Raw genomic sequence first — 25651 nt, forward strand, 5'->3', positions numbered from 1 at the left:
TGTAGCTTTTCCATTTCTTAACATAGTTCGTGCCTCTTTCACACATTTACCAATCGAACTTCATTATGCCCCCAGAATAATGTATGGTGAGTAAATGTTGTGAAATACTATTTTTATACAATTTATGCAGATATATTATGGAAATTTTCTCATTACCATGCAAAAAATATTGGTCATGAAACAGAAACCCCCAAAGTGCATATAGCAATTCACGATGTTTGACCACGGCTCAATAACATTACACATCAAGCCCAAATTAATATGTTAAATTAATTATTTTAGTAATCACAAGTGTCCCTGACGGCATCTTTCAATACACACTGCAAATGTGATATTAAACTATTGCTATTAAAATGTATATGTATTATACATATATTGTATAAAATGTGTTTTGGATGTGTGATATAATTGATTGATACAAAAAACGCACAGTTTATAATTTGAATTCAGTTCAAACGTATTTATAGTTAGACATGAGACATTGCAAAACAATAAACCTGGTTGTCAATTTGTTAGAATGTCGAATCGGTTTCCATGTTTTGGTAGGCGGAGTTATTAAATTAACCTAGCACCAGACACTTGTTACAGACAGATCGCACGCGACTTGAGATGAGGTGTTAATGTGGGACTTCCACTGAATATAACTCCAAGTGTGCGTGCAACGCCTGGAATTCAGTCTTCAACATGACTTTAAAACTTTCCTCCAAGTAGAATTTCTGTAAAATATTTTAACCGCTAACGCCGAAGTGGTTACTTCAATGTTCATATCCTGGCGTAGCAATGGTTTGTAGACTATTATGGAGGAGAAGTACTTCAAGATTTGTGCAAGAAACATTGGGAGCCAGTCCTCTTCAGACTCGGAAACCAAGTCTGATGGAGAAGGCATCGACATATGTTTAGAAGACCACCAAGATTACGATGGTTTCAACGGAAAACACGCTTCAGACTTCGAAACTCTAAAAGCAGAAGGGAAGGAAGAAACGAATGTGGCAACCGACGAGGAGTTTGAACCGGGTAATAAAGAACATGGGGAAGGAGACGACGAAATGGTAAATATTGCAAACGTGTAATACTCACAAACGATTCAAGGACTGTAGTAGCCTAATGGTTTACGTTTTGGGTGGAGTAACTTGAAGGGCAGGGATGTGTGTTTGTAAATATGACAACAATCAAGCTGTTGCTTATGCACTCCTCACTGTGAAAAGAGAAATTATGTTGCTTAAAGGGATAGTCCCCCCAAATTACAAAGTGACACAAGGCAAGCATTTTATAGATAAATATGACACCTACAGATTAAAGGTGGTTTGCTGTCAGGGCTATATAGGAAGTCCCTTATCAAGTATTGAGAGTTGGTAAAATTGCAAATTCCTATTGCTTATGTAATGCTATGGGTTACTTCGTGTTGCATAGTTTTTATTTATCATAGCGACCTGTAAAGCATGTCTGTTAACTATGGATAACTGTAGATGCCTCTGAAATATTTGAGCATATTGTTGCTGGAGATATGGATTAACTACTGAAACTATTTATATTCACAGCAGTGTGTTTCTTCAGTTAAATTCTGCTTGCCGGTCGTGCTCAATATGAAATATGCACAGGGTCTTTCAGAGCTGAGCATGTATAATGCATTCAGAATGTCTCTTTTTGCTTTGATGATAATATAGGCTATTGTTTGATGTTCCCAGGTCATCCTTTGTTTTGGAGTTGTTTTGGGTGAATATATCCAGGCTTTGTTGAGAAAGGAAGACAACCCCCTTGAGGCCTTAAAATGTGTGTGTGCGTGCGTGTGTGGTGGGCCGAATTGACTTGTGTAATATGCTAAATACCTGCCGTTTACAATGGCGAGCCAACACTATACCATCAAAAGCTGCTAATCCTCATTTAAATGTCAGGCCCTGTTTCCAGAAAAGGTGTCTGATCAGCTCAAGGTAATCCAGAGTCACCAAAAGAGTACCCCACATGGGTTTTGGGATTGGCACAATTTAAAGAACCGTAACTGATACGCCATTGATAGTACCACTGTACTGGTTGTGTGTTCTAGAGCCTATTTAGTTTACATCAATTGTGGTGAAAACACTTTATTTTAAATATTGTTAGGGTAAACATGCTCGGGGCGCTTTGGCCAGACCTGACCTAGAAGCCCTATAAACCCATGGACAGCGTTGTTTATATCGTGTCGAACAAGTACTGTTGTTGGTGACGATAGTATGGTTTCGGTGCCAGTGCGAGATGTTCTCAGTTGCTTACCAACAACAATTCTATTTATATGTCTGGAAGGACTTAAAGAACCAGACTTCCAGTCTCATTCCTCTAAATAAAAATATTGTAATGTAAAAACAGCTCTTAGCTGATGCCACGGAAGTCAAGGAGGCCCTCTAACCATGTGCTGTGGTACAGATGATAAACGAGTCGGCCATATCATGGAGGCGCCTACAGTGCAGTCTATTACTTCTGGAAATTGAGCTGTATGGTTTGGGCTGCATGTAAATGTTTCTTATAGAAGAAACACCAGAAATATTTGGTGTGGTGCAAAATGTCATATGCCTTCTGAGCAATCTGTTTAAAAACATTTATCCTAGCAGTAAGGGTTTATTTGTTTACACAAGGAAACATAAACACAGTGTAAAGTAACGCTATACTTTTTCTGTGACATCCCTTACAATATCCTTACGTAGGCCTAGTCCTCTGGTGCATTTCTTCAAGCTCCTTGCTGTATTTGCCTTCATGTATTTTTTGCCAGACCACATAAGAAGAGTGAATGTCACTGACCGACTGACTGACTGACTGACTGACTACCCCTTGTTAAATAGTGTAGTGGTTAGTGATGCGCGCTCCGGAACAGAAGGTCCCGCGCTCGCCTCCCATAAGAGTCAAAATGCATTATGCCTGAGGTTCAGGACAGAAAAAACGTTGCTGGCTACAACTTTACGTAGCTATGTAATAGGAAGCCTGAAATAAAACTGTGTCCAGGATAGCTGGCTTTACGTTTCTCTCATCGTTTCACCTGGCAAAAAAATCAGTTATCGTTAGTGATGACCATTCGAGGCTTCATTACCGTTATTTTAGCCGGAGGATATTATGCTAGCAGTGCTAAGTCAGATTTTCTTTTTCAGAATAAAGTTAAGTCTTGTCTGTACATTTTATGTTTAGTGTCCGTTCCACTGTTATTCTTGACTGTTCACAGACTAGTTTAACTATATTGCCTTATACATTTAAATTATGGCTTTTATTGTGATAAAGAAAATCTGAGTGTTGCCAGCATAATGCTGCTAAAATAACGCAAATGAAGCCTCGAATTGCCATCACTAGTTATTGTCATCTATGTTGATAGATACTGTATCTATGTCATTCACAAATGGCTAATTAGCTGTCAAAACGGCCAGTGGCAAAAGTGGATTTGTTCAGGATGGACAAAAACCATGCTGGCTACAACCTTGAGTAGATATGTTATGGGAAGCCTAAAAACTGCAAAACTGTTTACTATATTGCGAGCATCTCTGGTGGATTTTTGAATTATGTCTCAGGATTTGTTCAGGATTGACAAACACTTCGCTGGCTACATGATTCTCTCGTCTTTTCTCTAGATTCTCTAGTCCGTTATCGTCACCTCTATTGATACAGTAGTTATTGATTCAATGTCAATGGCTAATAAGCTGTTAAAACGGCCAGTGGCAAAAGCCATAAAGTTCATCGATACTATTTGTGTTGGAGGTAAACTTAATAAGAAACGTTACTCAGTTTAACGCTAGTTAAGGGTGTCTAACATAATATTCAAACTTGGCGTGATGTTAATAACCTAAGACCTCTTCTCACTTCCTTAGCATTAACTTTTATGCAAGATACAACTGACTTTTAAGTACTGTTACTGTTTAAGTACTGTTGAAAAGCTGGTGCTTGCTTAACCTTTTTCTGCAATATCAAATATTTAAGTCTAAAAGTTAAATAAATATGCAATCAAAATATTTCAGTTTTTCATTTTCTTGCAAATACTTCTCAACATAAAAACCATGTGTAATGTTTCACGATGAGGCAGGACATATTCGCAGGGAGAACTGGGGGCTTTTAATAAAAATAACTGAAAACAAAACAACGTTACTCATGGGCGAAACCAAAACATTGACTGACAAGGTACACACAGACAGTAGGAACATATAGGGACGGTCGTCCGAGATGTGACAAACGGGTGTTCGTGTTCCAAGTGCCAAGATGTCACACAATGTCAATTTACTTTGAGTTTGTGTTTTAAACATAAATATCAAACTGAACAAAATATCAGTGTACCATTTGTAATTCAGTAATAAGAGAGAATTGGGCTGAAATCAAAAAAAAAATTGCATGGCACTTTAGTGTTTATACAAGTACATGTGCACTTAGTGCCCAAGTAAATAGCTTTAACCCTAAGGTGGCATTTTGCAGAGTACTGCCTGATTACCATAGTAGCAGTTGAAATGGAGCTTCTTAGAGCTTATGGAGAAATAATTAGACGTAAATGTGGATAAAGCACTTTCAACTGACACAATATTACAATGAAATTAATTGGGCCTTTTAAATGTACTGTCCTTCAGTTGTGGGTTTGCAGAATTATTTTTTCTTCATCCCACAATACGCAAATAGGCAAATTCTCTTTAGAACAATGCCCAGTCATCTTTTAACTGTACATCAGACATTGTATATGAACATTGACACTGGATGACCTAAGTTTAGGGATCAAATTAAGTTTCTTGAGTTTCCATCCCATTTTCATCTCTTTACAGCTTTGACACAAACTGTTGAGTTGAATAGCATTGGGGTCTCTTCTCTTCCTTGAACCTGCATTATAGTCCACAGCCCTCAAATTCTGTGCAGGTAGCCTACTTTAATCTACTACTTTATTATGAATAGGCTAACAATTAAATTGTTGCATGGAAGTTGCGCATCAATCATTAGCACCAGACAAAGACCCTTTATGGCCAAACATTTTCTTTGATATGTTTTACTAAGACCATGTTTGGTTCCACATTTTAACATGCATGAGTCAACACTTAACGCTGCGATTCTGAACAAAAATAAGGGGCATCATGTCAACTGCCCAATTACCCAACCTTTTGTTGTTGCAGCTAGCCGGCCAAATGGGACATCCAGTGTCAGTATAGGGCTTAGTGGTTAAGAGGATTAACTGTCAACTGTTTAAGAACTCCTCTGGCTCTCTAAGGGATGAGTGGGTGATGTCATCACAGGATGTAGCTTCATTTTCAGGCTTTTCATCCAGTCCAACACTGGTCTAGCTCTAGTCCACACTACAGTTAACACACACATTGCCTGCCATGACCGATATTTAAAGTCCGACTAAGGGGGGGTGTCAGACTATTGTTGAAAGTCATGGCCCTACAGCGGAATTGGACTACAGGTGACTTGAAATCTTCTGAGGGTTCTAAGGTAAGACAGAAAACACATGTTTTTCTTAGAACACATATTATGTTACTATGCATACTGTAATGAAGTGTTATTTAGACGTAAGACCATACTGGAGCAGTTTACTGAAATAGAGTTGTGTATTGTTGGCTGTTGGTTTTGTCTGTGTTGTGTGGGTTGCTAGCTCTGGCTGTGTTTTCAGTACCTACACTACATCAGTGAAATGTTAATCGGTTCCTGGAGTCTAGCAGGATTTGGATGCTTTTGAATGATTAATACCTTGTTAGGCAATGTAATCGCAGCAGGTTATCCACCTCTGATTTGGAAGTCTAAAGCTCTGTTCTGACTTTGTTTAACCTGCCTGAGTAAAGAGAATATCTGATGATCTTCCTTTTTCGTCCTCTTTTCATGTGGGTGTGACGTATGAAGCATTTAACAAGAAATTGGCTTCTGTTGAATAAAATGCCTCTCAACTGGTATTCAGTATTATTGGGCTGAACTGATATTCTCTATATAGGTCTACTACTGTTTCAACTTGTGAAGACAATTCAGAAATGGTCAGTGTGCTTAAGTCCAAATCATGTCACTAGTGCCAGTAGCTAATTCTGAGTAGACTTTGAGCCCAAGTAAGCAATATCAACAGTTGAGTCAGAAGTGGCTGGGTCCACATTAACTCAGAGTAATTTTATTTGTTTAGTGAAATGTAGTTTAAAGGCAAGATACCTTTTTTCACTGTACTTGTTTTTTGTAATACTTTTTCCATTCTTTGTCAATGTTTTCAAAATAGGCCACTGGCCTGCATCGGTGAGATGCGTTTGCCATTAATAAAGCATATCACATGTAGTTCTAAAATGAGAGTAGTCTACCGTCGTTAACCAGGCTAAATCAAGACTTTTTGGTTCTGCAATGAGACATTTCGGAGTGTTGAGTGAAATGACAATCATTGACAGTCAGCTTCTCTGTTGGAAGCAGCAAACATAGGTAGACAGTTGTAGCCTGTGATTAAAGTTAATGCTGTTGGTTTTGTAAAGGCTGATTACTGGTTATCTATGGGGAAGCAAGTCACCTGTGAGATTTGTATGACTAGAGGTGGAGTGGGAGCATAGCTTGCCTGCCTTGCCCGCACAGAACTCCTCTGAGCATCTAGTGTCACTTACATGAATTGTCACTATCATAATGACTAGAAGTCAAATTTGGGGTCAGCAATGGTCGACAAGTATTGAATCCATCTGTCAAGACACCAGAGTCAAGATGGAGGGATTGAGCTGAATAGGATTGCTAGGCTATTTAATAAACAGGATTATCAAAGATTATCCTAGATTGACAGGGGTTAGCACCTTAGAGAAGTACACACTGGTGGAGACACATGGCCTTTTTGTCCCAGGAAACATACCCTGGTCATTACACGCTTCGTGATGTACGTGGTGACAAGGCTGTGCAAAGTGCTGTTGGGATGTCTGTAGGAACATTCAGGAGGCACAACTTTTTTTGAGGTATTTCCTTCAAACGTACTAGAAAACAGTTAGCTCTGCCGTTAACAGCATTACTCTTTCTTTAAAATGCATTCCGCAATTTTTGAATTTTTTCAATATGGGTTGTAACAGTGGTGCTGTTGAGGCATAACAGGTCCTCTGTGTTCTGCTTCATGTATGTGCTGATATGTGCCCCATATCATCACTTTCGTACTTATATTATGGCAGAGGTATGATGTTGATTATACTTTCATATGCACATATTAACAACATATTACACATCCAGCCCCGAATGGGAGGTTCATATATGTTCCATCCTGCATTTATAATTGTTTAAAATCAGCATGTTTTAGTAGACAAAAAAGTTTGATAATAGAAATGTTAAGGGTTATAAACTTTCTTATGCACTCCTCAGTTGGATTGGTTTTCAAAATAGTTTTCTTTGTCTGCCAAAACATTGTCCAAGTCATATTAGCAACACATGTTTGCCTTTGTATCTTTAGAGCTCCCCGCTTGGTTACATTTATAATAGATATTCACGTATATGCCCAATAAACCCCTTGCATGTGGGTTGTGTATAAGGGATGTTTCTGCATGTATGCCTACCACCGGGGTCCACTTTACTGCATACCCAGTGTTCACTGGAGAGAAAATGTGGGTTAAGGGTATATTCCTGTTAATTAACTGTGTGGGTTGAATGCCGAATGCTGATTGGCAAATAGTGATGGTGTATGAGACAAGCTATGACACCTGCTTTACTTGCTCTAGTGGCGCTGCTCATCTGTTTTCTAAGACACCTCTGGGGTTTGTGATATATTGCTGATGTACAATGTATAAGCACTGTGTCCAGGCACTCCGTAATGTAATGCATAAGATCAGCCCTTAGACATGGTATATTGGCCATAATACCGCACCCCCTTGTTCCTTATTGCTTAACGTGCCTTAATTGCCTCTCCCACACAACAGCCTGTGCAGTGAGAATGTACTGACACTCAGGGCTGGTTTTGCTGACACAGATTAAGCTTAATCTAAGACTGAAAAAACAAGCTCAATGGAGTTTTCCATTGAACTAGATTTTTTAGTCCTAGACTAGGCTTAAACCATGTCTGTGAAACTGGCCCTCAAAGTTCATCCCTTTGTGTGCAAAGTTTTTGTCTGTGTCTCTGTGTCTGTCTGTGTCTCTGTGTCTGTCTGTGTCTCTGTGTCTGTCTGTCTGTGTGTGTCTCTGTGTCTGTCTGTGTGTGTCTCTGTGTCTGTCTGTGTGTGTCTCTGTGTCTGTCTGTGTGTGTCTCTGTGTCTGTCTGTGTGTGTCTCTGTGTCTGTCTGTGTGTGTCTCTGTGTCTGTCTGTGTGTGTCTCTGTGTCTGTCTCTGTGTCTGTCTGTGTCTCTGTGTCTGTCTGTGTCTGTCTGTCTCTGTGTGTCTGTCTGTCTGTCTCTGTGTGTCTGTCTGTCTGTCTCTGTGTGTCTGTCTGTCTGTCTCTGTGTGTGTGTGTGTGTGTCTGTGTGTGTGTGTGTCTGTGTGTCTGTCTGTCTGTCTCTGTGTGTGTGTGTGTGTGTGTGTGTGTGTGTGTGTCTGTGTGTCTGTCTGTCTCTGTGTGTGTGTGTGTGTCTGTGTGTCTGTCTGTCTGTGTGTCTGTCTGTCTCTGTGTGTGTGTGTGTGTGTGTGTGTCTGTGTGTCTGTCTGTCTGTGTGTGTGTCTGTCTGTCTGTGTGTGTGTCTGTGTGTCTGTCTGTCTGTCTGTGTGTGTCTGTCTGTGTGTGTGTGTCTGTGTGTGTCTGTCTCTGTCTGTCTGTCTGTGTGTGTGTCTGTGTGTCTGTCTCTGTCTGTCTGTCTGTGTGTGTGTCTGTCTCTGTCTGTGTGTGTGTCTGTCTCTGTCTGTCTGTGTGTGTGTCTGTCTGTCTGTGTGTGTGTCTGTCTCTGTCTGTCTGTCTGTGTGTGTCTGTCTGTCTGTCTGTGTCTGTCTGTCTCTGTCTGTCTGTCTGTGTGTGTCTGTGTGTGTGTCTGTCTCTGTCTCTGTGTCTGTCTCTGTCTCTGTCTCTGTCTCTGTCTCTGTCTCTGTCTGTGTGTGTGTGTGTCTGTCTCTGTCTGTGTGTGTCTGTCTCTGTCTGTGTGTGTGTGTGTCTGTCTCTGTCTGTGTGTGTGTCTGTCTCTGTCTGTGTGTGTGTCTGTCTCTATCTGTGTGTGTGTCTGTCTCTGTGTGTGTGTGTGTGTGTGTCTGTGTCTGTGTCTGTGTGTGTGTCTGTCTGTCTCTGTCTCTGTCTCTGTGTGTGTGTGTCTGTCTCTGTCTCTGTCTGTGTGTGTGTCTGTGTGTGTGTCTGTGTGTGTGTGTGTGTGTCTGTGTGTGTGTCTCTGTCTGTCTGTGTGTGTGTCTCTGTCTGTCTGTGTGTGTGTCTCTGTCTGTCTGTGTGTGTGTCTCTGTCTGTCTGTGTGTCTGTCTGTGTGTGTGTTTCTGTCCGTCTGTGTGTGTGTCTGTCTGTGTGTCTCTGTCTGTCTGTCTGTGTGTCTCTGTCTGTCTGTGTGTGTGTCTCTGTCTGTCTGTGTGTGTGTCTCTGTCTGTCTGTCTGTGTGTGTGTCTCTGTCTGTCTGTGTGTGTGTCTCTGTCTGTCTGTGTGTCTTTGTGTATGTCTGTTGTGTGTAATGCAGTGGGGAGGGGAACTGGTTGAGAGTTGAGGCAGACTGATGTTAGGGGACAGGGCTGTGACAGAAGTGATGAATTGTGCTGGAGACCTTGAGAACTGTGCTGGCTACTCCATCTCACTGCAGTCAGACAGTTTTAGCCAAAAGTGTTGGAATGTTTCCGCTGGTTCACATTTATGGATGCTACATTTCAGGAACCCATTAGTGCTACGTGTTAGGTCGGTCACTCTCCTAACAGTTGGGACACATTTTGAATTCCGAGCAAGCCTTTTGATTGTTTAACTTATTTCATACTGTGACTATTAAAACATTCAACTAAGATGGACGTCTCGTGTGTTTTGTTTAGAGGAGCCTGTTTCTTGAGGAGTCCTATATACTTTCAACCACATGGCTCTGTTTGTTTAAGTATGTATGGCAGAAAGATAAGCAATTTAACATACTGATGGTGTAACTAACACATTACATCATACATTAGTAATTCAGCTGAAATGATCCAGTGTCTTGCCTGAGCATTTAGGGTAAGGCACTTTGCTCAATGGCACCACAACATATATTCATCTTGTCTCATTGGAGATTACAACCAGTGTCTGTTTGGTTACTTGGCTATCTGACACCTCCACATGGGTGTAATACAAAGCCATGGTAAACACAGCGCTTCCCATAACCCGCAGCCATTGTTATGAAATAGTCCATATTACAGAGTCCAAACGGACTCCAGGGAATTCTCCAGTAGATTCTCAATGACATCTTTTTTGACACGTGTTCATCTATGTCTGATAAGGTGCAACAGCGAAATTTCCTAGGTCTGATGTTTTGTGAAGTGACTCTAGGAATTAAGTACTTTAACATAATCACACTAATAAAACGAGTGTGTGCTCCAAGTGAAACGGTGCAGGAGCGCAGGAAGTGTTTTTAGACGAAAAATGCTCAGTGTTAAGTCCCTGAATAAAGATTAAGCTCAATAAACAAAGTATATTGCTTCATCTGATAGCTTCATTAGATGTTTGTGAACCGTAAATTACTCCATAGTTGAGGCAAGCAGGGAGGGAGATTCCTTGCTGTGCTCTAGGTACATTGTTGATGAGGGTAGACCAGTGATTAGAGTAGATCTGCATGGGATGACGGTGTTGTGTCGGGGAACAGTTAGGCTATGTTATAAGCTGGTCATTAGGTTTTGGTCAGAGATCCTGAGTTGGCAAGGGCTCATTTAGACTATCAATGGTTGTAAATACAATTTCATTTTAATAACTTTAAAATAATAACGTGTGCACAGTGCTTTGGCCAGGTCCCTAACCCGAATGGTGTATAAAATAGGCATGTGCATTCCACATAAGCTTATTATTTGAATAGTATCCAAAATGTTTTCCTAAATATTCAAAATATCTGGTTTTAAAAACTTTACCAGCAATTTTTTGAACAAGCAAAGGAGTCAGTGTCGTTTTATAACGTTGGCTCAATGTCCGTTTTTGTAACTGTTATGGCCTTTCTTGGATTCAGACACTTTTAGAAACTAGCTGGCTAAGCTGCCCAGCTATATGCTATTCTGTATTCATGTTCTATATACCATTATAACAACTTAAATAGTTAACTTACCATTTTTGCCAGACCGCGTAAGCTGACTGAGTGACTGACTGAGTCTGTACACTTTGTTAAATAGTGTAGTGGTTAGAGAAGCAGACATGCGAACTATAGGTCCTGAGTTCATATCTCCTCGCAGGCGAAGCGAAGTACGCATTAGGAATTATTACGTATAGACGAAACTTAGCTGGCTAAAGCCTCCAGTGACTACATTATAGTAAGACTGAAATAAGACAGTTTGCAGTTATTTTGCGACTGGTGGATTTTCGAAGTACGCATCCGTGCATGCGTTTTGGGTCAGTATCGACAAACACATTTGCTAACTACAACATACAGTAGTTACGTTATAGTGAGCCTAAAGCTGTATAGGGTTATATTGCGACTGTTTCTGGCATGGAGATACTAGTTCGTAGATACTAGTAAGCCTATTACTGGCTAATAAGCTGTTCATACGGCCAGTGGCGAAAGCTAACCGTTCATAGATGCTGTTTGTGGTGTAGGTAAACTTAGTAAGAAACGTTAGTCAGTTTAACTATCAATATCATTCACGAATGGCCAATTAGCTGTTAAAATGGCCAGTGGCAAAAGAGGATTTGTTCAGGATAGAGGCTATACTGACACCCATCGAACGCAGAGCTCTGTGGTGTAGTGGTTAGCGACACAGCTTTTCATGGGCAATACTTTCTATGGGGTCTGGCTTTTTTTTTTTTACTGTTGAGGTGTGTCAGTGATATGCAATAGTAATGTTATTATTTGACAGTTTTATGTAATAATGCAAAATGATTTAAGTTTTATGCAATAACCATGCAATGATTTGAAGGTTTTATAAAGTCTGAGATCGCGAAAACAGGACTGACTGTCTTGGAGCCAGAATCTTCGAGCTTCTGTCTTTCTCATTCATTATTATTCAAGATTCCTTTAGGATTGTCCCTAATGAAGATATCCACATGAATGTGGAAGTGTTTAGAAACATTCTATTCTTCTTTACAATGAAAATTACTACAAATTGACTTAAATTATTTACCAATAATGTCTGTTGGAAATACATTGTATAAAGTTAAACAAGTCCGAGCAACAAAAAACTTAACACTAGCTCAATGTTTTTGTGCAAACATTTTGCTCATTTTTTAACAAGGAAGTCAATAATTATGTAATCAACAGTACTTTGGTTACATAGTATTCTGCAGAATTAGTCAACAAAGCAGTCTGCCTACTCAAGCAATTCGCACACAGTCCCTCCTCTTGTTCACAAAAGGATTAGTGTCTCTGCTGTGGCAACAAAAGATGTTGGTACTGCCCACTAAGTTTAGTAGGCGGGGGGGGGGGTAAAATTGAGATTCTGGGTAATACTTAGTACAAGCAGTGCACTCTACACTCACCTAAAAGATTATTAGTTACACTATACTAATACTGTGTTTGACCCCCTTTCACCTTCAGAACTGCCTTAATTCTACGTGGCATTGGTTCAACAAGGTGCTGAAAGCATTCTTTAGAAATGTTGGCCCATATTGATAGGATAGCATCTTGCAGTTGATGGAGATTTGTGGGATGCACATCCAGGGCACGAAGCTCCCGTTCCACCACATCCCACTTATGCTTTATTGGGTTGAGATCTGGTGACTGTGGGGGCCATTTCAGTATTGTCATGTTCAAGAAACCAATTTGAAATTATTCGAGCTTTGTGACATGGTGCATTATCCTGCTGGAAGTAGCCATCAGAGGATGGGTACATGGTGGTCATAAATGGACATGGTCAGAAACAATGCTCAGGTAGGCCGTGGCATTTAAACTATGCCCAATTAGCACTAAGGGGCCTAAAGTGTGCCAAGAAAACTTCCCCCACACCATTACACCACCACCACCAGCCTGCACAGTGGTAATAAGGCATGATGGATCCATGTTCTCATTCTGTTTACGCCAAATTCTGACTCTACCATCTGAATGTCTCAACAGAAATCGAGACTCATCAGACCAGGCAACATTCTGCCAGTCAACTGTCCAATTTTGGTGAGCTCGTGCAAATTGTAGCCTCTTTTTCCTATTTGTAGTGGAGATGAGTGGTGCCTGGTGGGGTCTTCTGCTGTTGTAGCCCATCAAGGTTGTGCGTGTTGCGTTGTGCAAATGCTTTGCTGCATACCTCGGTTGTAACGAGTGGTTATTTCAGTCAAAGTTGCTCTTCTATCAGCTTGAATCAGTCGGCCCATTCTCCTCTGACCTCTAGCATCAACAAGACAATTTCGCCCACAGGACTGCTGCATACTGGATGTTTTTCCCTTTTCACACCATTCTTTGTAAACCCTAGAAATGGAGATGTGTGAAAATCCCAGTAACTGAGCAGATTGTGAAATACTCAGACCGGCCCGTCTGGCACCAACAACCATGCCACGCTCAAAATTGCTTAAATCACCTTTCCCATTTTGACATTCAGTTTGGAGTTCAGGAGATTGTCTTGACCAGGACCACACCCCTAAATGCATTGAAGCAACTGCCATGTGATTGGTTGATTAGATAATTGCATTAATGAGAAATTTAACAGGTGTTCCTAATAATCCTTTAGGTGAGTGTATATAGTACCATTCAAAACTTTGGACACCTACTTATTCAAAATAAATGTGACCGTGTAGATTCTTCAAAGTAGCCACTCTTGCATACTGAGATCTTTGCACAATCTGGATTCTTTCAAACCACTTCATGATGTAGTCACCTGGGATTAATTTTAATTAACAGGTATACATTGTTAAAGGTTAATTAGTGGCAATTCCTTCCATAATGCATTAGGTTGGGTATACAGAAGACCGTCTTTATGTCTGTACTGTAGTTGTCTGTTATGACAAGAACTGCTCAAATAAGCAAAGAGAAACAGCAGTCCATTATTTTAAGACATGTACAGGGGATTGACTGTCCATCTTTTTTTACATGTCCTTTTAATGGTCTGACATTTCTCCACAGTTGCATAACATGTTGACTTTACTGGATTTTGTGTCAACAACTACCTACCTTCTAGGTATCATGTGCATATTGTTACCCTTATAGCTTTTCTGTCTGTAGTTATGTTTTCCCTTGATGAAATACAGAATAGCTAGTCATTATTTAGGTTTAGTCTGAGCTTAGAACTATTTGACCCCTAGACCAGGGTGTAGGGTTAATGTACTGGGGGTCTAAAGAGTATTCACCCGTTTAGGATTCTTCCACATGTTGTTATTATTACTGTAAAACTTGAAATCATAATGGAATTTTTGCCTGTGATCAACACAGGGTCCATAGTGTTTAAGTAAAAAATAAAACATTCAAATTGTTCTAAATTAATTAGAAATATAAAACAGAAAAAAATGAATAAGCTGTGGTGTAACCACTTTATTTAAAATTCCACCTTTGTGTCCACCTGTGTGAAATCAAGGTGTTTGACATTATTTCTGGGAGACCAGTGTATTCCAATGTGTATTCCAAATTCTAACAAAAAATACTATGATGAAAACAAAGGAACATTCAAAGGTAATCCAGAATATGGTTCTTCAAAAGCATGAATCAATGTCACGATATTAGAACATTTTCAAGCCATTGAATAACCCCCACAGCACAGCTTTTTGGCCAAAACGCTAACCGCTATGTCCGGTGCTAGCCTATCACCACGCATTATCATGAGAACACCATACCTGCTGTGCACTGTGGTGCTATGGGATACTTGTCTGCGTCAGGGCTCGGACAGTTTGTAAACATAGAGGGCAAAATGGTTGCAGCAAACTGTAGAGGACTTTGCAGTTGACCTGGGACCCAAATATACAGCCAGAGTGGCGTAATGTCCTGGGGTCGCCAAGAGATAGCCATCAATCCTATTGAGAATATGTTGAAAGAGTTGATAATTGCCATTTACTCCATGCAATTTGACAACGCTTGAGCAATTTTACAACAAATAATGGCCAAAAATTACTGTGTCCAATTTTGCAATGCTGGTGGAGACTTAGTCTTATAGCTGCCAAAGTTTCCTCTACCTAATATTGACTAAAGGGGGTGAGTACTTATGCAATCAATTATTTTCTGTTTAGTTTTGTCAATAATTTAGAACCACTTATAGATTTTATTTTTCACTTTGACTTTATGGAATATGTTTTGTTGATTAGTGGCTAAAACTCTTAACTAAATTCCTTTTCATTTCCTGTTGTGATTCAATATACTGTGGAAAAGTCCAAGGGTTTTGTGTACTTTTGAGAGTCACTGTATTACAACTCCCTAGTCCATTTAGGTTTCCTTCAATAAGACAGGAGCTTATTAACGACGACAACTGGGGCAGAATGTTATCTTGTCAAAACCTGGAAATTGACATGGGTTACCAGTGATTGTTTTAAGAATTTAGATCCTTAAGCTGCTTACCAAGGTCTTTGCAGTGAGTAATGATATGTCCTTCGAAATTACTTGGCACAGCACTCTGTTACATCACAGTTTTTCATCTCTGTTGATTTTCCTTTTAAATATTCTCAAATCCTGCTGATTACTATTCCTGGTAGACTAGGATAGGAATCCACTGGTGTTCATTATTCACCATACCTAACTCAGACTAAAAGATATGGTTGTTTTGGACTCAAATTCATGGCTATAATCAGTCCCCATCTGTGTCATAGAACATTTATTGTTATATAAACATTTCTAATGAAGTCATGCTATGAGTCATACACTGCACAAATTCATTATGGGTGTTTTATGACTCAACGTGTTTTTATTGACCTTTACTCTCTAGCAGTGCTTCTCAACAAAGTCTGTCCCCAGCCCAAACATAACCATTTGATTTTGCTGTGGTTGTAAATGTTTGAAGTCATATTGTGCTGCATTCTAGGACTTTTGCCATAAACAAAATAATGTTTAAAACCTCATTTTGTACCGGATGTGTAATATATTGCATGTGCATGATATATACAATACCAGTCAAAGGTTTGGATACAACTGCCTATTCAAAGGTATTTGTATATTTTGACAATTTTCCACATTTTAATTTTTTTGTGAAGACCTCAAACGAAACTATTTTTATTTACTGACATGAATAGTAGGAACACACACAGAAATGAACAGAATTCTAAATTTAATTCACTGTCAAAATATAGTGAAATTATTTTTTGGCTTTTTGAATACAGTTTTTAGCTAATCAGACACTGAAACAGGCAAATAACCAATGCCATCCAAATCATAGCAAAGACCCATCTGTTCCCATACCTGCTGCTATTGAGTAGTGGCGGTTAGTCCTGTTGCTGTAGTGCTGACTGCTATTTGCATGATCTTTCATCAACCTGTCAGTGTGTTTGAATGTGTGTTCAATTGTAGCCTACCATATACAGGCAACCTATATGATTTGTGGCAAACTGCAAGTCATATTGGATCAGTTCTGTATTTTGTTAAATCTGACAATGAGTGTACTCCTATATCTTCGACACATCCCAATTATTTACAGATTTAGTACAGATTTCCACCGGTCCTATGTTTCTTTTGTGTCTTACCCCAAGCAAGTCTCTTATTGTTGTTCTTCAGTTGTGGTATTTTTTGCAGCAATTCAGCCACGAAGGCCTGATTCCCACCGTTTCCTCTGAACAGTTAATGTTTCTGTCTGTTACTTGAACTTGGTAAAGCGTTTATTTGGGCTGCATATAAAGCTTTTTTTGTGCTCCACTTATCCTCTTCTTCCTGTCCTGTGGCGATGGGAGCAAGTTTCATCATGGCAGTTGATGGTTTTTGCAACTGCACTTGAGGAAACTTTTAACGTTCTTGTAATTTTCCTGATTGTCTTAAAGCTATGGACATATGTGCATCTGTGGACAAATGGGTCCTATCCATTGAGGCCCCACCTTGCAACTTACAGGACTTAAAGGATCTGCTGTTAACGTCTTGATGCCAGATACCACTGCACACCTTTAGAGGTCTAGTGGAGTCCATGCCTCAACGGGTCAGGGCTGTTTTGTCGGCAAAATGGGGACCAACACAATATTAGGCAGTTGGTCATACAATGTTATGGCTGATCGGTACACATTTTCCATTTGCAATCTAACATGGATCTTTCATTTCTTTTCTTGCACTGGTTCTGGATCTGCTTGCATCTATTAGGTAATGGTCTTAATATGGTCTTCACTCCTCAGTGCTTGTATAGAATTATTAACCATCTTTCACAAGGAGGATGGTTGTTCCTATCCAAATTTATCACGTGAATGTATGAAATGCTTTTATGTCTGCATATTGTTCTTTGCTGAAGTAAGATCTAGTCGCCAGTCCATTGTTTGTTTTAAATATAATATGAATTGAGATACAAATTTGTCTATTATATGAGCATACAGTAATGACGATGTAATCAATTCATAGTTGGTCTTCTGTGGTATACATTCAGAAATTATTCAGTATGAAATTGCTTCAGTTGATGTCTAAATGTACAATAGGTAAATGTAGTTTTGTTGAAATGTGGTAGGCCTACTTACAGTTTTGTTGAAAACTAGCTGATTATTGATGTAGGCTATCACTCATTGTTTGTTGGTGTTATAAAAATGTTTAACAGGTACTCTGACTCAATCTTGTAAATATTTATTTAACATTGCAGACTCACTAGTAGCAGGTTATCTACAAGTCCCATGTATATGGTGTTTTGATTGTATTTATGTGTAACCGAGGGTTATCTCAGAATCTTTATGCCTTTGGCCCGATCATCATTGTAAATGTGAATTGGTTCTCAGTTGATTAAACTGGTTAAATAAAGGTCAAATAACATTTTTAAATGTCTTTACACCTGTTGATTTTCCACTAAATCGACCATAGCACTACGGGTCTAGAAGGGTTCCACGGTTGTTGATTTGTGCCTCTAGGCAAACTGCTATTAATGTACCGCATTTCCGCATTCATTTCACAACCTTCTCATTTAAGTTGATCATCCACCATTGTTTACAACCTGGGGCGTTGGGATGATTCATATGTTCCAGCACACACTGACTGCAACAGTCGTTTAACCATTCAGTTGTTGGGAACAAATATAAAGTTGTGTTTTTCAACAATTTTATATATATATACACACACACACACACACACACACACACACGTTTGAAGAGGTGCAGAACTTAAAAAAATGTAAACTATATATATATATATATATATATATATATATAACTTTTTTTAAGTTCTGCACCTCTTCAAACGTGTGTGTGTGTGTGTGTACGCTTGCTTTAACTGAGCTTCTTGAAATAAAATGAAGAGTCCATTAACTGTTTGCTTCTCCTGCAAGTTATCTTTAATCAGGATTAAGTAGTGGTATAGGACCCACATCAAATGACATCCTTCTAGACTAGCGTCAGTGTCTTCATCTCTCTGTGGCTTCCATATGTTGTGACAAGATCCACCTCTAAAGGTTCTCAATGCATTGCCCATAACCCACCGGTATTGTCCTTGATCCACAATTTGATCCTTGATTTGCGAGTGACTGTTTTTCCCCTTCTATTCGTTCCTGCAGTTGGAAAACATTGCGTACCCCAAGTCCAGCAATCCTGAGGTGATCCACAGCTCATGCCTCGCTGTCAAGTTCAAGAGACGGCTCAGTGAGGATGGCAAGAACCTCCGCCGGGGGAGTCTTGGGGGTGCTCTCACAGGTAACCACTAAGGGGTGCTGTCCTACAGGGGTGCAAACGTGCTTACGTGGGACTTGTAGACTGTTTGTCTTTGAGAGTAGAGTCTTACTTTCGGCGTGTCATATAAATATCTTATTGGGGTCTTTTTTTTACTTTTACCTGAACCGTTCTCCCCAATGTTTCTTTGAGCAAAAGGTGAATAAGAATAAGTTTTGCTTTTGTCACCTTATATTTTTAGAGTGAAACAGGAAGTCATTTTGGAGTCTTCGTAGGAGTTCCTAATGGCTCAGAAGAACTTAAACTGGAAAAAATCTGTGATTGAACAGGGCTATATTGATGATTTCATTTGTCTTATATTTTTGTCCACATCAACCTTACAAACAACCACTACAGGTTTTCATCCTCTTTGGGTCGTGTATACCAAGTTGTCTAATAATAATAATGAATCCATGCATGCACGAACACGGAAATGTACAGGAAGATCATTATCCTTCTTTGGGACTGTTAACTTGTGAGTCAGATATAAATGATCAGCCATACCTTTTCAATAATATTGTGGTGAGGGGTAAACTGGGGTATGGTCTTATTGAGGCACTAACTATAGATTTCCTCTCCTGCTCTCCTGACTGGTATGTGATGAGCACCGATGAGGAAGCATCTCACTAAGAGGAAGGCATAATCTGAGATTCCCTCTGTCTCTGTTGGTCATCCTGTTTTCCCCTCCAACTCCCTGGTGCTTAACAGTACTGCACCGGATGCCACTGGGAGGAGACATGTCCTTGAACCCTGAGGTCATGTTCATTAGGGCAGTCTTGCATAATACTTTGAAAGTGAAAATCCATCTGTCCTCTTGGTGTGTCCTATTTCTAGACACACAGAGACAGTTCTTTCCTCTGCAACTGTTATCTGAAATGATTGGTGACTAGTTATGGTAGGCAAAATGGAAGAGACAGATACTCCCATGTACCAACAATTAGTTTACTGATGTGATGGTTTACCAAAGAGGAAATATTCCCTCCTAACCCTATCTGAAATGTTTAGCAGTCCTTAAAACTTTGTCCTTTACAAACTTTGACTCAGTGTTGAAATTTGGGCACTAAAAAGAGCCATTTCCTTGATACAGATTATCATAACAGTGAAGTAGGTGCCACGTTGCTAATGGCAGATGGTGGACATAAAGAGAATAGGAGGTAATGTTATTTCTAGTGATTGAAAAGCCTAAACATTTGACGTGAGGACTCAAAGGTGATTTTGGTGTATCTGATTAAACCATTCAAGAGTTTGGCGAGTTATTTACAGAGATCCACAGGGTGTTGTCGAAGGTCACTCCAGGGTTCTTTGATGTTTGCAGAGATCCACAGGGTGTTGTCGAAGGTCACTCCAAGGTTCTTTGCACTATAAGATGAGAACACCTTGGACTTGTCAACCATGATGGAGAGTTTTTGGAGCATGCAGCCCTTCCCCAGGAAGGCCGCTCTGTAGTTGGCCTACATCCAAGCAAAAATATCTGCTTGGCACGTAAACATTCATATTGCCACCTGTGTTCTGGTAAAACTGTAAGAAGTGAAGAATTATCATTTGCATCCTGCAGAAAGGATTTTCAGGAGTTATAGCTAGCTATAGCTTTCGAAGTTGGCATGAATTCTCAGTGATCATGGTTTGGTATTTCTAGGGCTGTAGGCTGGTGTATATCTGGTGAAATATAGCCTACCCGTAGTATCTAAATGAAGTCTAAAACTTAATGCTGTGCGTTCACTGTATGTCTGGCTTCAATTGGCAGTTCTTAAGGGACTCTAGTTTCTCAGGCTTTTTATGCTGGAGAATATGGAAGAAAGGGTTTTGCTTTCATTTCTGCAGTCACACATACATTTTACAGTGATCCAATATATTACAAGTCTGCACCTGATGATATTGTGCCTGTTTTAATTATCTGTTAATGTTGTTGATTCCACAAACCTTGGTACCAAGGTCTCAACCTGTCTCTGATCAAAAGGCAAGATCAAGGACCAAAACCTGCCTAGCCACAGCGAGTTTTGTTGCCCTGGCTGTTCTAAAGACATTGTGTCATAAGGAGGTGAAAGTTGTGTCCCTTGACTTTCACTCCAATGCCATTATAGTTCCATCTTGGCTGTTGACTTAGAAAGCTTCCTTCAACAGGAAATGGAAGTATTCACATAAATGGAAGGCCAGAGGGGATAACAGGGACGATTAGAAGGGGATTAAGGTTTAACCGTACAGCAAAACCTTTCAGATGTCTGCCAGGAGTGTCTGCCAAAACTTTCAATAAATATTCAATATCCCAAAATCCTGGTTGTAGGTTTACAGATTTCCCTCTCAATTCCATAAATCATCCAACCACAATTTGTGAAAATGTTGATAAATATTCCTAGAATTTTTACAACCCTGTCAAACAAGACATGACAAATCAGTTTTCTCACTTGAAAATAAATTGGTAATTTGGTTCGACACTGGATAGCTGATTCCATAAAAGAAAAACTATGTTTTTGCCTGTCTACCAACAGATTTACTGTTCATTTTAATGGTACCAACTGGGGACGTACTGCCATCTAGTGAATCTTGCTGGTATGGGGAAAGAATCTAATTTCCGGATGCTTTTAAAACAAATTTGCAGAATGTGGTGGAACAATGTGTGTCTATCTTGGCCTTCAGTAGCCAATGAGAAATTTTTAAGTAATTTCTGGCGCAATAGGCATTGGCTTAATCAAATTACTTTAACAACCAGTCACTTCCTTAACACCATTCTGATTGTGTGTGGTACAGCCACCGCCCGCAGCTTTGTATTTTTGTTGACAAGCAGAACACTACTGTGCCATCAACAGTTTTTATGGATACTACACTAGTTCTGGGTAGAAGAAGATGTGTCATGCTTCATTAACATGTGAAATGATGTTGCTACAATAGATAGCTAACTGAAGAAACATACATTTAGTTTTGTAAACCTTAAACTAGTTAGTTTCTCTTCTGTGTTATGAAATGGCTGGCTCTGGCTTTACTGGATGTAATGGACAAATGTTTGTGTTCATTATCAAACCTAATGTAATACATCACCATTTGGAGCCATGCCATCAGTATTTTTATATAATACAATCAAAAGATGAAAAAAAAACTTTTAAAGGTTGTTGTGCCGGTCTCGCCACAGAATGTCCGCAAATGCCTGGGGATAAAGTTGGCAAAAGAAAGATATTTGTATATTCTTCAGAGCTTTTTACATATTTATGTTTTTGCTCAGACATCTAATTTTGTGTTTATTTTCTATCCTTCTGGCTTTGCATTCTGCATATTTTTTAGTTGGTTCTTTATGCGCGTTCAGCTGTGTCTCATGGTTGTGGAAAGTTTCTAGCGTCACTGATCTCATAATTGGATTGACTTTCGCTGCTGCCTCATGTACCCTATGAGTCTATGCTGTCTTAAGGGCTTTAGCTTAGTCAAAGGAAAGGAAAAATACAGGATTAGTTCATTTCTATGAAGCACTTAATGATAATGACATCTCTTTTTGTATGACCTTGCATTTATCTCTATTCACCTAAGCAAATGGCGTGAGTAGGTCACAGTTCTCTCCCCTTGGCATGAATGTATCACTCCAAAGGAAATGAACAAATTTGTCAGTTAAGTCAATATTTACAATAAAAGCAAATGTGTTTTTGTTGTACTGGTTTGCACATTCTATGCCTGTCTCTAGTTTGATTGCTGTTTTTGTGTCTTCTCCTTTAGGGAAGTACCTGCTACCTTATGTGTCCCCTCAGCAGGCATGGCAGAGCCCCTCAGAGACGTCCAACCTGGTGCGGATGCGCTCCACCATCCTGGGAAAGTCAGCGCCCTCTTTAACCTCTAGTCTGGTGAGTTTTGGGTCATTGCCTAATGTGATTCCACTTTCAGTTAACAATTTTGCCTTCCATGAAAAATACAAAACCTAATTATTTCACCCTCATCTCCAAGTGTAATTGTGAGGTTTTATATTTTGTCTGCCTTAGTCAGGCCTTAGAATTTTCTCAATCAATACGCAATTAAATGGTTTGAGCAACAGAGATAATCAGTGATCCAATGATAAGATGATTCTGTAAAGTGGTTTTAAAGATATCCTGCTGAGGTCTTGATTGTAGCAGAGATAGACTAATCCCTCAGTGTGAAATTATGTCAGTCCCCAATGGCTAGTCTCAGTTTGACCTTGAGCCTCAAGAAGCTTTTAAGCCAGACATCACCTATCTCTGTGATAACAAAAGCGTTTGTTAGCACAGTTTTCATTTTAGTGGGAAATGATGTAATTCCCGTTTCTTTTTCTAAGCAGTTAGACATCATTGAAATTTTAAGTGAAGCTAATTCTGTTCACCTTTGAGTCAAACAAACAACGTACAGTGGTATGGACAGCAGATGAGGTCATTGAACATGATACATTTTTCTTTACTCTGGATGGCGCCAGTGTGCTGTTTGGAGTGGAATGTATACCAGAGCACTGAACCCATTTGTCTTTTGACAAAAAATGGAATTCTTCAATATACATGATATATGTATTATGTGGGTGCACGAAATAAATAGCTTTTATTCATAGCTTTTGTTTTCAAACCTGAGAAAGTATTTACATTTATTCACATGTAAAAGTTTAAAATATTTCGCTTTTCTTTGTTTTTTTTGACTGCATTGGGCTTTTAATCATCCGTCAATCAGTTGAATCAAGTGGGTTAGTGCTGACTTGGTCAGCTATCATAGTACGAGGTCCCTATATTATCTGTTCTCCATCATTTCTGGTCCGCATAGTGTCTGGTCGCCAGAAAGTCCTAACAAGGTCAAGACCCCTCCCCAGGGGCTTGGATATCCCCTGGAGGCTTCCACATCTTATTATCCTCAGAACCTGTAAACAGGAGCCCAGATCCCATGTAGCGAGGGCTGATTGATATGAATGATTGCTGGGGCCAGTGTCAGTGCAGCACAAACACATCTTCATTTAACTGGGAAGAGAGGCGCTGCATTATAATCTATTTTCTCTCACAGGTTAGACAGTTTTGTGCAAGATGCAAGTGACTATTTGTGTGCGCGGACGTGCATGTTTACGTGCGGTTCTTTTTTTTTGTTTAAGGGTATACTTGTGTGTGTGTGTGTGTTGTAGCTTGCATGCATCCATATGTCTGTGTCTGTATGACTGTGAGCGAGAACATCACTGTGTGTTGTAGCTTGCATGCATCCAGATGTCTGTGTCTGTATGACTGTGAGCGAGGGCATCATTTGTCTGATTTGTGTGTAGCTTGGTGTCAGTAACATTATTGTAACATTATTGGTCTGCTTGCATGCCTCTGTCTCTCCATTACCTCTGCAGAAGTCAGTGATGCATGGCCACATCCTTGTAGCATGTGTGGATAATTCAGTATTCAATGTGTTTGTAGTTTTACCAGAATAAATATTGTTGGTTTGTATTTGACCTTTCATACAGCACTATTGGTTGGTAACTGGAAACATTTGCTTTATGTTTCGATTTGTTCGTTTTTCATGGTATTTTTTGGGGCCTGATGATTGGATTGGGTTGTTGCCACAGAATTTTGCATCACTATTTGAAATTATGGAAAGTTTGTAAAGCCGTGCGTAGGTTAACACAATTCCATGTGAAGGTCCATGTGAAAGACCCTAGTCTTGGTACAGTAGGTTGACATGGATGTGTTTCATAAAACTGAAGTTTTACTGCAGCATTGGGCTTGTTCTGTTTAGGGTTACTTATTTCAGATCTGTATCTAGTATATATTTGGTTGATGGATCTTATGCTTCAGTGTAAATATTCTGAAGAGAATACAAATCATCATCATTAATAATTCATTACGACACAGTAGGCTTTTCAAATGGGTCATTGTAGTTTAAAGTTTTAAGATGAGAACTTCAGCATCCTTATAAACACTTCCCATTTACATTCCAAAGCCCTTTTCTCTCGCTTGCTCTCTCTCTCTCACTCAGAGATGGTTTTTAGATATTTTTGGGGACATTGAGCCAAAAACTCATTAAAGCTTGATGATCTAATGATGCCAGTTAGTGACTGACCGAGCAGTATAGAACTTAACCCAGCGTTTCTATCATTCCTGAATGTTAACTGTTTCATTTTTAGTCCCTAGAACAACACTATATTTGCTTTTGTCAGTAGATTGAATGTAGCAAACACTGACGAAATTTGAGAATTCCCCCAAACATGCATCGCAAGTGTTATTGAATTTTCGCTTTTCTTTACACACCGTTTTATTGATGTAAATACTCAATCAAGAAAAATTGTCAGGCCTTTATTCAGATTTTGTACTGAACATTTAACTGCAAAACAGATTAATGTCTCTGAATAACAATACAGAATAAACCTCTAAATGCCTTGGTTGTACAACCAAGTACAAACCCTTTATCATGGGGGTTATAATGTTATTTATGTTTTGCTCATAATATTCCAAATAAAGTAGTTTTGTCATTTGCAATTACATGTTATGACAATGAAATGCTTGGTTTTCCTACTCCCGACAGTGCAGTTAAAAGTTAAAGTAACAGTAATTATAATATAAAAAGAAAAAGATAACTATCAATAATAACACTATACAAAAAACATGCATCAATAACAACTGTACAACCGTAGTGCAATGTAAAAGTGACAGGTGTGCATGATATGATTGGCAGATGAGCATGATATAAAGTGACAGGTTTGCATGGGACTATGGATGGAAGGGGGGAGGGGTTCCTGAATTGAGCAGCCTTATGGCCTGAGGAAAGAAACTGTCCCGTAGCCTGTTAGTTTTGGACGGAATACTCCTGTACCTTCTGCCTGACGGCAGCTTGGTAAACAGTCCATGGCATGGGTGGCTGGGATCTGTAATGATTTGTTTGCTCCTCCTCCTACACCTCTCTGTGTAGAGATCCTGAAGGGGGGGCAGGTCAGACCTTGTGATGTACATTATAAAGGTAATTTTCTGTCACCTGACATCACTTAAATTGATTCTGATCAGCCATAAATATAAT

At 39.5% G+C, this 25651-nt stretch overlaps 1 protein-coding gene across 4 annotated transcripts in view; it reads left to right on the forward strand.

Moving 5' to 3' along the window:
* Window positions 1–599: 599 nt before the first annotated feature.
* mast4 (microtubule associated serine/threonine kinase family member 4) overlaps window positions 600–25651 on the forward strand; it is a 120577-nt gene continuing 95525 nt past the window's right edge. For all 4 annotated transcript variants that reach the window (XM_034296761.1, XM_013137127.4, XM_034296762.1 and 1 more), the window contains exons 1-3: window positions 600–1049; window positions 18547–18682; window positions 22394–22518. In XM_034296761.1, the coding sequence (XP_034152652.1) occupies window positions 798–1049; window positions 18547–18682; window positions 22394–22518 (513 nt within the window). In that variant the 5' untranslated portion in view covers window positions 600–797. The remainder of the gene's footprint in view (window positions 1050–18546; window positions 18683–22393; window positions 22519–25651) is intronic.

The sequence above is a fragment of the Esox lucius genome, chromosome 14 (genome assembly GCF_011004845.1).
Source record: "Esox lucius isolate fEsoLuc1 chromosome 14, fEsoLuc1.pri, whole genome shotgun sequence".
In the NCBI taxonomy this organism is placed as follows: Eukaryota; Metazoa; Chordata; class Actinopteri; order Esociformes; family Esocidae; genus Esox; species Esox lucius.